Below are 14,001 nucleotides of genomic sequence, written 5' to 3' on the forward strand. Positions count from 1 at the left end.
TCCCATTAACGATTTAAAATCATTACATATTACTTGATTTGGGCTGTCAACTTGATCAGCTTGTTAAGCCAGCCAATAGTGGGAGCATAATGACATACCACGAACATCACACACTTCAACAAATTTCGCATACATCTCTATATTGGTGTCTGCATAATGATTTTGAGAATAAACCATTATTGCAACATCGTCATCCTTCGATAGTTCGAAAGATGTATAAGTTAACGGAAACACCGATGTTGGAAATCTGTACTGAAGTGAGGACAGTCTTCTAGTTCTTCCAACACGAACCTTTCATGAAATCTTCTTTATCAGCTCCTCAAGAGTTATGTTTATCTTGAAGGATATTTTGACATAATGATTTGATGCGAACACGACACCGGTTTCATCTTCCCGAATTTCTCTATCATAGAAAACAATAGTTGAAATACGCATCATTTCGAGAGTTTGAAAGATTGAGAGTCTTATATCTGCAAAAAACAATAGCTAAAATACACCTAATTAAATAAATAATATATGAATTAAAATATAACCTAATAAAAAATTTAAAAATTTTCATAATAATTTAAATAATATAATTTTATATTGTTACCTTATCTATAAAAATGTCTCGACGAATGATCCGACTTTCTAATTTTACAACCGTAAAAATAATAGAAAATAATTAGTACAATAATTTTTTTCCAAATAATCATATATAAAATAAATATAATATTTAATCAAAAATTTAACTTACAACAAAAAATCGAAGGAATTGGTGAAGCAAATATAGAAGGAATTGATGTGGTGATGTTTACGGTTGAAAGGGTGTTATTTATAGGCGAGGGGAGAGTTTAAAGGTCGAGATATTCGGAACCAATAATGAAAGGCGCCTTTTATATACCCATAAAGGAGTGGATGAGGATCCGCGCCTGTCATTACGTGCCGCCAGCTCGGATAAGGCGCGGATGGTCATCCGCATCTTTCATGACGTGGTGCCAACTCAGACGAAACCCCGCAAAGGCACGGATAGTGATCCGCGTCTTTTCAGAAAGGATGCTAAATCGATAAAATTTGGCAAAACGGTGCCTGACATATAATTATTTACTGTCAGGATGATTTTTGGGTAAAAGCGCCTACATTATTCTCCTTCACCTTTTTTTTATTCAGAATAATCATAATCAAATTATTATTTGATATATTAACGATATAAAATTTATTTTATACAATAGTTTTATTTTAATTTTGAATTTTATAAACTAAAATCCAAACCTTAGTTTCTAAATTATATAACCTAAAATATTAAATCTTAGATATAACACATAATATATTAAATTATATAACACATATACAATCATAATCGTAAATTAAACACATAATTAGAACAATTTCCTATAATCATTAAAACAAAACTAGCAACATAAGGACCATACAAGGAAAAATTAAAAATCTAACTAAGAAAACTAGAATAAATATATATACAAACAGATATGATCGTATCGACAAATGAACCATAAAAGGGGATCAAGTTACTGAAAGATCACCAACAAACCGCAAATCAGAATCAAGTGACGTGAAAAGTTATCAACGAACGCATAACGGATATCCAAATCCAATCCGAAGATCCAAAGCATGGAAGATCAACAATATATTAGATACGTATCATATTGATCAGTCGTGGCAATGTCTAATTAACCCTTAAAAAAATAAATGAAAACAACGAACAAATGATCGAAAAATGTGCCAAAAGGCATAAGAAAACATGTCATAAAGACAGAGAAAAATGTGTCATACAGGAATACTTATTGAAAATAAAAAATAAGAGAAAATAAAATGATAATAAAGAATATCAAGAATCGACAACCAATTAAAGTTGGTGTCACTGTCGATCAACAAAGATAAAAAGAAAAAGATATAATTGGCTTATCAATGAGAGAAAATTGAGAGAGAAAATGAGATATAACACATAATATTAAAATAAATAGATTTATATAAACAAAATTTTACATAACATATATATTAAATATTTTTCAATTATAATTATAAATGATATTTTTTTATATAATTATAACTAAAATCAAACATCATAATTTATACATAGATAAATTATAATATACAATTAGTTGGACCGGATAAGAGACTTTTTGTTAATAAAAACTTCATTTCAACCAAAAATACTTTTAACCATTTTATCATGACCTTAGTTGACCACCCATATCATTTACACATAACAAATTTAAATATTGTATTTATTTATATAAAATTATTTGATATATAAATATTTAAATTTTACAAGTTTTTTACTAGAATTTTTTAAAGTTTAAGGGTCCTATCTAAAATTTAGAGGTTAAAATTTAAAGTTTAAGATTTAAAAATTAAACTTGTAAATTTTAAAATTTAAGATTTAAGATTAAAATAGATAAATTGAGTAATAAAACAAAATTTATATCATTTATATATATATAAAAATTATCTATAGTGATTTTCTTATATATTTAACCATTTCCCTATTTATATATTTTGTTTTTTATTTTTGATGTAGGAATGGGGGAATATAGTATAATCGTAATAAAGCGTGTTTAGTAACTGTAAAGGACCAAAAGAAAAAGGTTTCACACGTGACTTCCTTGCCTTTTTACTAAAATATTATATATTAAATGATAAGAAAATTATAGTTAATGTATTCTTAAATAAATAAAAGTATTTTATTTACCGTATAATTTTATGAATAATAAATTAATTTAATGAGAAGAGACATTAGATTTTTAAGTAAAATTAAAGATTCGATTAGATCAGAGTAAATTAAAAAAAGTCACCTTCATAATAAGATTTTACAAAACTTGAATTATATGGTTTATCAATAGATTTGATTGTAGTAATTAATTAAAAAAATCCTAAAATTTTTAATAGTAAATGAGTAATCGCTCTAGGCGCTGGCCTTCATACACTTGTAAAGAGCGGCTTTTAAATATTTTAATTATTTTAATAAAATAAAAATTTGAGAGCCCAAATAAATTTAATAAAAACTTAAGAATTTAAATTATTAAATTATTAAAGTTGAGATGAAAAAGTCATTACTTATATAAAAGCAGCTTTTACTTCTGTGTAAAAATGTCGTTTAATGCTTTTTAATTTGATGATTATTTAAAAATATGATTCTTATAACATGAATATACCACTTTCAAGTCAATTACGTATATATTCATTCATCTATTTTTGTAGTTTTGTTTTAATTATATAGTGTTTTTAAAATTTATATTTAACGTTACGTTTAAAGATCTATCATTAAAAAAATTAATAATGATATTAATGTGTTATTATAAGATAATATCTCATCATTATTAAAAAATTAAAAATTTTAACATCAATAATTTTGTTTATTTTGTAGCTACGAATGATAAAATATAACAAAAACATAACATTTGATATGATTTAAAAAAATAATAATTAAACTACTAAAACAAATTACAAAAAAATATGTAGGTGATATAATACGTAGTTTACATCTTGTAATTATTTATATGATTACTTTAATTTCGATATCCATTACTTTAAGTTCACAACTTGATAATTACTTTTGAATTTTATATTCAATTTCTTATTATTGATAGGGTTTAGCATTACTACAGTAGTTTTTAAGTTGCCTCTTTAATTTTACATACATGGACGAATATAGATTTTTTTTATAGGGAGAATTTTTAAAATTTTAGGAAATAAAAATAATTTATTAATAAATAAATTTAAAATATATGATTATTTTAATTTTTCTGGATCCTTTTTAGGTATGTATTCAATTTATACATAAGGAGTTAGGGGTATTTAATCGGCTAATTCGGTATAGAACCGAACTATCCAAGATATATTAACCGGAATTTTTTTTTTCTTTAACCGTTAACCGAATCGAAATTTTTTCGAATATTTTTAACCGAACCGAACTAAGTTCGGTTAATTTGGTCGGTTAATAGAAATTTATATATAATATATATTAAGTATTAAATATTTTTGGTTAATTCACTTACAACCAAAGTTTAAACATCCCTAAAGCTAAGTAATATATAAATAATATATTAAATATTTAATAATTTCGGTTAATTAACCGATTTCCAATCGAATCAACCGAAAGCTAAAGTTTGAAAAAAACATTAATTGTTAACCAACCAAACTCAAAATTAATCAGCCAATTAATAAAAAAATCGATTCGATTGGATAATTCAATTTTAACTGAATTATGAACACGTCTGTAAGGAGTGCGATAGGTGCGAATTTTAATTGTTGAAAATTCCATATAAAACTTCAGACTTTCATATAATATGTCGTCTAATTTAACGTGTTGAATAATATAAAAGAATTAGAAACAGTGGATCTACTTTCCTTAACAAAGAAGTTCAATTCAGCATTTTCCAAACCAACAAAAGAAGAAAACTATGAGCAAATTCTTCAACGTTCACTTGACCAGCCATTCACCAATCACCATTAACCACGTCCTTGCATTATAAGTGATATCTATTATTTCTTAAGGTTTAAGAATTACTTTAGCTCTTCCATTTTTTTTATTTTGACCCTTTCACTATTTTTAATTAATTTTAATTATCAACTTTCAATTTATTATCACTTTTAGTCTCTTAATTTTAAAAATATTCATTATATGTGATTAAATTTCTAAAATTTTAGAAATAGAAGAATTTATAAAATTCTAAGAATTTTTTTTCAATAGAAAATATAAAAAAAAGTTAAAATATACGATAGTTTTAAAATTTAAAGGGTAAAACTGCCTTCACCCGTCCTCATTCGATACATCTCTGACTATATTAGTCGAGTGTCAGTATTCTTCAACGGATTCACTCGGAAGATATAAAAGTATATAATTACTTGTAATTAGAATGACATGTTTAAATAATTATCATAATTAATAAATTTTATTTAATTAAATATACTCTAAACATTCAAATTATATTTTTTTTCAATTTTTAAAATTGAATGTGAAATTAAATAATTAATTAAAAGGAGAGGGCATTAGCCCCGAAGGCCATAGATTCATTCAAATTCGACGGCTGTTGAAGGGAAGGAGAAATAATATAGATTCCCAAAATTGAAGGGCAGCTCCAAAATTAAAAACATGGGGCCCATGCTTTCTCATAATTGCCCAAAGTTTCATGCCTTCATTTAGCCTTAGACGTAGGGGTTGGTGTGCTTAGATTAGCAACCTTTCCCTTTCATTTCTAGTTTTTCCTTCCATCAATTATTTTCCTTTTGAATTCGCTTCTATTTCATTTTAAAAATTATAAATTCTTAGATAAAAATAAATTTCTTTAAAAATCTTCATTAAAACACACTTTAAATATAAATTCCTTTTTTCTTTTTCTAACACTTGCCAGTTGCCTGAAAGATTAAAAGGAAGATCAACTAATTCCAAGAATGTGCTTTTTTTTTGGGGGGGACCCCTAAAACTGAAAGAATTATTGACTCCCTCGTAAAATAAATATAAATATAAATATAAATAAATAATTGACTTCGTCAGAGGTTTTTTCATCTTCATTAAATGACATCATCTTCCAATAGTATAAGAAATAACTAATAAAAAATAAAGGACAAGTGGCAAAGCACTGTGCATTAATCCAATGTCCAAACATAGCCTAAATATATATTTTAATATTAAGTGATTATAAAATTATAACTATTTATAATGTTTTTAACTTGTTGACAAAATTCACACTATAGCTATTTAAACTCATGTCTTTAAATAATAATAATAATAATAACAACGTTTCTTTATATCATTGAAATCACTAAATAAATTCTCAATTTCACATACTTAAATGAACAAAAAAAGTTATATACTAAATTAAAATGTTCAAATTTTAATATTAAATTTTAAAAAATAAGAATCAAATTTCACATAAAAATAAAGTATAAATACTAAAATAATATTTATTTATTTCACAAAACAGCCCATATTTTTTAGCATGGTTTGTTCAACAAATCGAATCCCTTTAGATTCATGTTAAATTTCGAATGGAGGTAATTTGTAGGTAGTTCTGTTGACTCTAGCCCCTCACCTTGTAGTTAGGTGGAGGAGATATCGAGAGGGTTAGGCCTTGCTACACTATCATTACTTGCTATTATTATCAAAATAAATATATAAAAAGTTGACAGTCATCCTATTAATACAACGGTTTATAATATTATCACGATAATTTACATTGAGTGATGATGTAATAGAGGAAACTTTCATATTCATATATTTAAGTGAGAGATGAAACCCAAATAAGTTTAAAAATCCAATAAAATAGTATGATAAATAGACCGTAGGTGCCAAAATAAAATAAAAATATATCAAAAACATATGTTAACATAAACATATATTGAACCGAACAGATTACGATGCAGCATAAATCTTACTTTCGATCACTTAAAATTATATTTAAACACTAAAAAATATATGTATATTCGATTAATATAAGATATATTTCTTTTTATTACCAACGTATGTATACACTGCACAAAATTCAATTACATTTTCCTGATATATATATATATATATACACTTGTTCAATATATACACATATACTACACCAGAATACAACTATACAAATTTACCTCAAAGTCGGATACTGATACATGTATTGATAGGAGCATGGACTTCCAAAATAAGCCCTACTTTGTGGAATACCATGCGAGTCGAATCACACGAAAATACTATCCTACTTTTATTGTTATGCCTCTTGACTAAGGTTGTTTGTGTCGGATAATGCAGAAAAGGTTGGAAGCCATAGTTCTACACGAGTTCCACCTGCTCCAAGCGCAGCATCGGTGGTCCGGGGTGATATGACACGGACAACACAGCCGTAACTTTCAAGTATTTCACGTGCCACAGTCAGTCCGGCAACAAAATTCCATGTCATGTTGTCTTCAATCATGTTTTCCGAGAAGAGTTCGGCACCAAATGGTGTGAGGGAATGCATCTGTGTCTGCAAATACATATAACAGCAGAACAAATCATTTATGGTGAGCATGAGATAAAACACAAAAGCAAGAAATATCGTCTTCTCAAAACTTAAAAGCTTTCAGATTTCACAGAGGCATCCTAGTGGAGGAACTACAGAGAATAAGACATCATCCAAAATAAGACAGAAAAATAATCAATTTAGAATCTTGACTAGCAACAAAAAGGAGGTACCAATTGCATTCCATAGTATCTAATCTGAACAAGAAAACAAAGGCTATCACAGAGGAAAAGAAATTCCGGCAATACCATATAGTGCATATCTGGTCCGTCGTCATCAATTACCAGTAAAGCACCACCTGCTGGTGCACTGGTTGAAACAATTTCAACCTTCCCCCCAACCCGGGTTCGTAATAATGCACCCTCTATCAAATTGCTCAAGGCTTGGCGCAAAGCAGGTTCTTCAATAGTCACTTGCAAAGGCTGTGAGAGTTCCCTAAATTCCACCAAGCGTTGCTGCATATGAGCAAGAGGTCTCACAGCATCAACTAAATCAGTGAGTACATCAGAAATATTGCAGGAATTCCTGACAAAAGAGAACAAGCATAATCAAAATAATAATAAAAATACTGCTAAATGAAATCAAAAGTAGAAATATATTGCATGTCCAATAAGGGATGGGGCCGGATGGCATTCAATTGAAATGCAACCAAGTAATCTATTCTCAAGGCTATTTAGAGGAAAGATAAACAGTTTAGCCTATATTCAGCTTTAGATTACAACATAGGCTCACAATATGAGTTCAGGCTATAATTTCTATAGTATCCAATGATTAGCATCATAAACAATTTTCTACATGATTTCTAAAATCAAATTTGAACAGTAAATGAGGTGTCTACAACTGGAATATAATTGATATATTAAGCACTATTCTAGTATTCCTTTTTTATGAGGTGATGGACAAGTAATTTCCTGAATGATATTCCATACCTGATCCCATTTTCTCGTAACGGGGCAAGAGCCAATGGTGGCATTGGCATCTCTAAATCCTTGCCTGTTGTACTTAGAGATAGTAGTAAACCAGAGGTTTCTGACTTATTGCTGGAACTATCCCCGGAGAAATCATGCAACAATTGAGATCTCAGAGGCTCAGGGCGGGAATGAGTAGAATTACGCATCTTTTTCAAAGATTCTTCATTGTAGCGCATTATATTAGCCTAAAGAAAAGTTGGATGGGAAAGTTAATAGAAGTGCAAATGTTGCATTCATATAAAAATAATATATTAGTAACACAATAAAAATATTACAGAAGTCAAATCCATGAGAAGGTTGATGGGAAAATTACCTTTGTCAAGTGAACAGCATCTTGTAGTTCTTCAAGGGTGTCCTTGATACGGTCACCTTGCACTAATATGTCTTCAACAATGTCACGAGAAATCTGCAAGATATGCTTTCGTAAATTAAAGAAACAAAGTGAAAAGATTAGCAGCATGAAACCCTTAAAACCAAAAAGAAGGTCCAACATTTTTCGAATGGTCTAAGAAATAACCTCATTTTCTTTGACATGAGTGGATAGCATTTTACTCAAAGTCCGTATGCTAGAAATAGGACCACGAATCTGTAAGAAAATTTTGAAGTACAGTGAAAAATCACGATACCTTGAGCAAGAAAAAATGTATCTACAGCAGGAAACAAATTTTACCTGCTCAACAAGAGCACCCATTCTGACATTGTTTTGCCATGTTGATTGCTGTAGTAGAATAGCTTTCTGTGGAAGAAATTCCGTTAATACCAATTTTCTATGCAACTTGGAATGCACTAAAAAGTCACAAAATGTAGAGAGACATTCTAGACATATAACCAAAAAAATTTGGCAAAATGAGAAAACAATGACGTAGAATCACTCCTCAAAACAAATTCAGCAAAAAATACCATAAGAAAGTTTTCCTTGGTATATAATCACTCCTCAAAAACAAAACACAAATCCCTCTTTCCCAACAGAAAGCAACAACAGTAAAACTAGAGTTTGAACCATCAAAATTGCAGTAAATTGAATACTTAACCGAATGACGTAGAATAGACTAGAATATTTCACATCCATGGACGACTTTTAAGACTCAATTTACCCGAGTGCAGATGAAGAGAGATGAGCTTCTTAATGCACAAAACCGATATGCTTTCTAAAACTAGGGGAACAGGAATTGTGAAGCAATTGAGAATATTGAGGACAGAACTTAGGAGAGTTGAAGTCTGCTAAGGAGAGTTTTTCAATCAGAAATCAAGGGGAATTGGGTAGATGAGTTTTTCATGGTGACTTGGCAAGATGTATCCAATTCCTACCCGAGCCATACGATATTTTAACAGATCAAACATGATGTTATTCAACCAAACTCGACTACTAGTTATCTAAACTTTATTAGCTCTGTTAGAATAGAGTTGCATGCACAGGTTACTCCAGAGGGGAATGATCATTGCAGGAAACAGCGTGGTTTGCTCAGAGTTGGAATCTAGGGCTTTGATACCAAAGTGGAGCATTCATATACATTATTGGTAGTATGAAAGATAACAGACAAATGTGACGAGAGTGATTAACCTGATCCATAACATAAGCCACAGCTAAAGTACGAGATATATTGATGGCATTGGATCTTTGGTCAACAGTAAATATGTAATTTTGCCTCATGGATTTATTCTCAAGAGACTGAATTTCCCATGTTTTTTTCATAGGTATTCCTGGAGAAGGAGAAGACAACGCATACGTCTCCTCTGGAGTCGGGCAATGAAGCATGTCCCCACTTTCAGTCCCCTGCGGCATCTTCTCCATCTCCGGGAGCTCCGCCACCAAGAACCCGACCACGAACGGTTGCTTCACCATAGGAAACACAACCGCTCTATGTTCCCTCACAACCTCCATCTGTTGACTCGAAAGCGCGGCTTCAGCAGCCCGCAGTCCGGTGGGGACAGTGAAATTTCCGACTAAAAACACAATGTTGGCGGTTTTGACACCTGGATACGACGTAACTCGACGCAGCTCGAGCTGGTCCATGACGTAGCTACCGGCTGGCCTGACGTAAACGGAGAGAACCGCTTTCGGATCAACGATTCGGCGAAAAAGGTCGAGTTGTTCAAGGCAGAGGCGCTGGAAGTCGGGGGTAGGCATGATTAATTTGTGGTTGTGGTGGTCGTTTTTCTCGATCCGTTGAGAGAAGTCCACGGGGGAGGTGGAGGCTCTGCGGATGGAAGCGGAGACGGCAGAGGCGGAGGAGACCAGGGCGGGTTGGGGTTCATTGTCGTCGGAGAGGGTGGGAGCGGAGACGGGGCGGAGGGAGGTGGAGTTGAAGTTGAGGGGATTGAGAGAGGGTCTGGGAGGAGGGACGGAGGAGAGGTGGTGGTGGAGGGCACGTGGAAGGGTTTGATTGGTGGAGGAGTTAGGCGAAGAGAGAAGCAGTTGGGGAGTTATTGCAGAGAGAAGCATTGTAATGGAAGTGAACAACTGGTGTAACCACCGATGCTTTCAATGTGTGGAGTGGATAACAACAAAATTTAAAGGGTAAGTTACACTTATCAACCACCCAATTAACCTTATTCTAATTTCAGTCGCTTAATTGTGAAGATTGATTTTCTTATCACTTCATCATTATTATTATTTTTTGGATATTGGGCGTCAGATCTTCTATTTGGATCTTCTATTTGGAGATCCCAACAGTAGAGAGTCACCTCTTGGGCATGAGCAACATATCTCCATTTGGATTTTTATCTAATAGCAAACCAAGAAAATAAAAGAATAAGAAATTAAAGCGTTCAACACTATATTTATGAAGTTTGAGGTGTTTTTTATTTAAAAAAAACTAAATTTACATTTAAGAGGACGAAGCAAGTTGATGAAAAAAATTTGAGGCTCCTTAGTCGTCAATGATGACAAGTAAAATTTAGGTTGGTTCGGATAAAGAAAGAAAAAAGAAAAAAAACGCAAAAACGAAAAGAAAAATAACAACTTTCATAAGGATTCAAAAAAATTATATAAAGTTAACTTTTTAAAGATATCAAAATGATATTACTTTAGTATAAATTGTTATGTCATCACCGTTTATGATTTAATAGTGAAATGATAAAAAAAATAATTAATCTTAAAAGTTGAATGATAAGATTGACAAATTTTAAAGTTGTTGATTAGAATAAAGATACGGAAAAAGTTGAGTGATGGAAAGCATAATTGATCAAAAATTAGAATCAAATGATGAGGGTGTTTAGGGCTGCAATTCAATCCGCGTTTCAGCCTTGTCTCTCGCATTCTCATGAAATGTCTATCCTTTACATCTTCCAACATCTATAACGAGAACCGTCCATGAGAGGAATGTGTTCCTTTGGTTATTATAGTTATGGAAGTCTATGCAAAGTCATTCCAATCTCAAGTCAATGCATTATTATATTTAATGATTTTATATTTATGTGTATTTTCTTTCGTATTTTTCCTACTAATTATAATTCTTTAAAATGATTATTGATATATCACGTAATTTATTAGAGTTAAATTTACTATTGTTTCCTCTAAGCAAAGATTCATACTTTCAACCAAAATCACCCTTCCTCAACAGCTCCAAGTTTTATCGTAAAACTAATGTATGGTGGAAGTCTAAAGATAATAAACAATGTTCCCTATGAGTCGGGAATCCTAATGTGAAAACTGAAAAAATTCAGATATAAATAAATTTATGATTTTATGTTAGAAGATAAATTTTTAAAAATTTAAAATGAATCATTTATAAAATTCTATGAGACATAATTTAAAATTTTCAAGTCAGTCCCCAAATTCAAAAACGATGAGCAATCATTTGAGTAGAGATGATTGAGATGACAATCGATCGAAATTCAACACTTTGAACATAAAAGAATAGCCATAGTGCAAAATGCTATCCGCTGTATACGTACTGCGTGGCTGCATACATAGCAAAACACATGGACATCGGAGAACCGTGTAACCATTGTTCCTCACTTCGCAGCCTGGAAATCTGTGAGGAAGACGACAACCCTATTAGGAATCAGATTCCATTGTGATTTTCTGGATTCCCAGATTTATGGTATAGCCACCTGCAACCCTTCATAGCTAAAATGTATGTAAATTACGATATTCTGATCGGAAGGATTGTAATTGAATAGTGTGTAAAAATTATTTCATTACTTTTCTGTTGAAGTTGGGCCAATCATTAGAAGCAACGATGTACTTTATGAATAGGTGATTAGACAAGTGACGTAAGAAGAAGATAGTCTTGTTCAAAGCAAGCAGCCAAAAATATAAATTTCATGGGAGATTTTTTTTTAATAGTAAATAATTAAATATTATTATGTTTCGTCTTATAATTTACATAATATTATGAGTATAGTATTTTAAATTAAATTAAATTTGAATTCTTAAGTTTCATTATAAAGATAACTAATTAATAGATTAGGTATTGATTTAGGGTGTTAATCATTCCCCACGCGTAATCGACTCTCGAACTCGACTTTTTGATAACGCATACCTCAAGTTTGTTGTTTTAATTAAAATAAAGAAATGAAGAGATATCACTATTTCGTCTTAAAATTCAATATTGATTCGAGAGAAAACGATAATATCTAATTGTTTCCAGTCGAGAATAAATGACCTATCATGCCTTAAAACAGTTATTTATTACTCCAATCGAAATGAAGACATATCACTATTTGTCTTAAAAGTCAATATTAATATGAGAGAATGGTAATATCTAATTATTTTCAATCGAGAATAAATGACCTCGTGTTCAAGATTTTGTTCCTATATATCAAAGAACTACTCTTTTTTTGTTCTGATCACAATTGTTAATCATGCACGATCCGATTGGAATTCCGTCTTGCTTTTCGTTTAGTGATCACCAGAGGCTGCCTGATGAGCCAATCAACGTAGGCAGATCGGGGCAGAGTGTTTTCGAGTCGGTGTATCGAACAAAGCTTGCCGGTGAGTGTCGCTTGATTGCGGTCACGTGGTGCAGGAACCTTTTACTTCGTGGTCTATCCGTTTCAATTCAAGGATTGGATGGCGACGAGCATTGTAGGTGCAAAGTTGAGCTGAAGCCGTGGTGTTTCTGGAGAAAACAAGGCTCCAAGCATTTCATTGTCGATGGGACAACCGTCTATGTGGTTTGGGACCTCAAGGCAGCCAAGTTCAACGGAGAGACTGAGCCACAATCGGATTACTATGTCGTCATCGTGTGCGAAGACGAGGTCATTTTACTCTTGGGAGATCAAAAGAAAGATGCTTATAGAAAGGTTGCAGGACATCTATTATTGAACCAATCTTTATCTCCAGGGGGGAACATATATTTGGCAAGAGGAAGTTCACAACTAGGGTTAAGTTTAACGACAAAGGAACCTTTCATGATGTCTCGGTCGAATGCAACTCTGACGGAGTCAATCCGGTATTGGAGATAAGAGTCGACGGGAAACTTGCAGTTAAAGTTAAGCATCTGCAGTGGAACTTCAGGGGTAATGAATCCATTAATGTTGGCAAAAATGGATTACAAGTTTTCTGGGATGTTCATGATTGGCTCTTTGGTTCGGCTCCGAGACCGAGACATGGGCTTTTCATATTTAACCCGATTCCATCATCCCCTCCGTCATCGTCACTGTCGAATCAGGAACATGATTCTGCATCAGGAGATTTTGGTTATGCAATGGATTCCTCCAAGTTCTGCTTATTTCTCTATGCCTGGAAAGTCGAATGAAAATGCACATTCATGCTTGTTTACTTTATTAATCATCATTTTCTGAGAATTAAAGCTCTTTTCAACATGATTGAGAATTGAGAGGTTCCATTGGAACACAAGGGCCCGGAACAAAGCTGGAAGACAAGATTTGACAAGCCAGATTAGAGGACTTTTGGAAGTTTTTCCAATAATGCTTCGATCTCCACTGCCAAATCAACATTTTTCCCTTTGTTTTCTAATGTAGTTTTAGTTTATTCAGATAAATCTTTAAAATCTTGTGTGTGTATGGGGATATATTGTATGCAGTTGTTGTTGATGATGATGTATACGAGTTTTTGGCCTGCAAATCAATAATCTCGT

The 14,001-nt window shown here is 31.8% G+C and overlaps 2 protein-coding genes across 2 annotated transcripts; one reads left to right on the forward strand and one right to left on the reverse strand.

Moving 5' to 3' along the window:
* The first annotated feature begins 1,329 nt into the window (after positions 1–1,329).
* Positions 1,330–13,659, forward strand: LOC120215134. The gene is made up of 3 exons (XM_039212895.1): positions 1,330–1,341; positions 12,727–13,353; positions 13,419–13,659. The coding sequence occupies exons 2-3, from the start codon at positions 12,764–12,766 to the stop codon at positions 13,657–13,659; spliced, it is 831 nt and encodes a 276-aa protein (XP_039068826.1). The 5' UTR covers positions 1,330–1,341; positions 12,727–12,763.
* LOC120215294 (chloroplast sensor kinase, chloroplastic) lies at positions 6,526–10,440 on the reverse strand. Its single transcript, XM_039213013.1, has 7 exons — positions 9,516–10,440; positions 8,625–8,690; positions 8,472–8,540; positions 8,268–8,360; positions 7,913–8,139; positions 7,232–7,508; positions 6,526–6,947 (listed from the first exon to the last, which is right to left on the reverse strand). The coding sequence occupies exons 1-7, from the start codon at positions 10,395–10,397 to the stop codon at positions 6,693–6,695; spliced, it is 1,869 nt and encodes a 622-aa protein (XP_039068944.1). The 5' UTR covers positions 10,398–10,440; the 3' UTR covers positions 6,526–6,692.
* Positions 13,660–14,001: the final 342 nt, after the last annotated feature.

The sequence above is a fragment of the Hibiscus syriacus genome, unplaced genomic scaffold (genome assembly GCF_006381635.1).
Source record: "Hibiscus syriacus cultivar Baekdansim isolate YM2019G1 unplaced genomic scaffold, ASM638163v2 tig00110114_pilon, whole genome shotgun sequence".
Lineage (NCBI taxonomy): Eukaryota > Viridiplantae > Streptophyta > Magnoliopsida > Malvales > Malvaceae > Hibiscus > Hibiscus syriacus.

Excerpts from the sequence above, each read along its gene's own strand:
- LOC120215294 (XM_039213013.1), bottom strand. The coding sequence starts at position 10,397 with ATGCTTCTCTCTGCAATAACTCCCCAACTGCTTCTCTCTTCGCCTAAC. Across the intron at positions 8,140-8,267 it reads ATGCTGTTCACTTGACAAAG|GCTAATATAATGCGCTACAA; the intron begins GTAATTTTCCCA and ends ACTTTTCTTTAG. Across the intron at positions 6,948-7,231 it reads GACCAGATATGCACTATATG|ACACAGATGCATTCCCTCAC; the intron begins GTATTGCCGGAA and ends ATGTATTTGCAG.
- LOC120215134 (XM_039212895.1), top strand. The coding sequence starts at position 12,764 with ATGCACGATCCGATTGGAATTCCGTCTTGCTTTTCGTTTAGTGATCAC. Across the intron at positions 13,354-13,418 it reads ACTCTGACGGAGTCAATCCG|GGGTAATGAATCCATTAATG; the intron begins GTATTGGAGATA and ends GTGGAACTTCAG.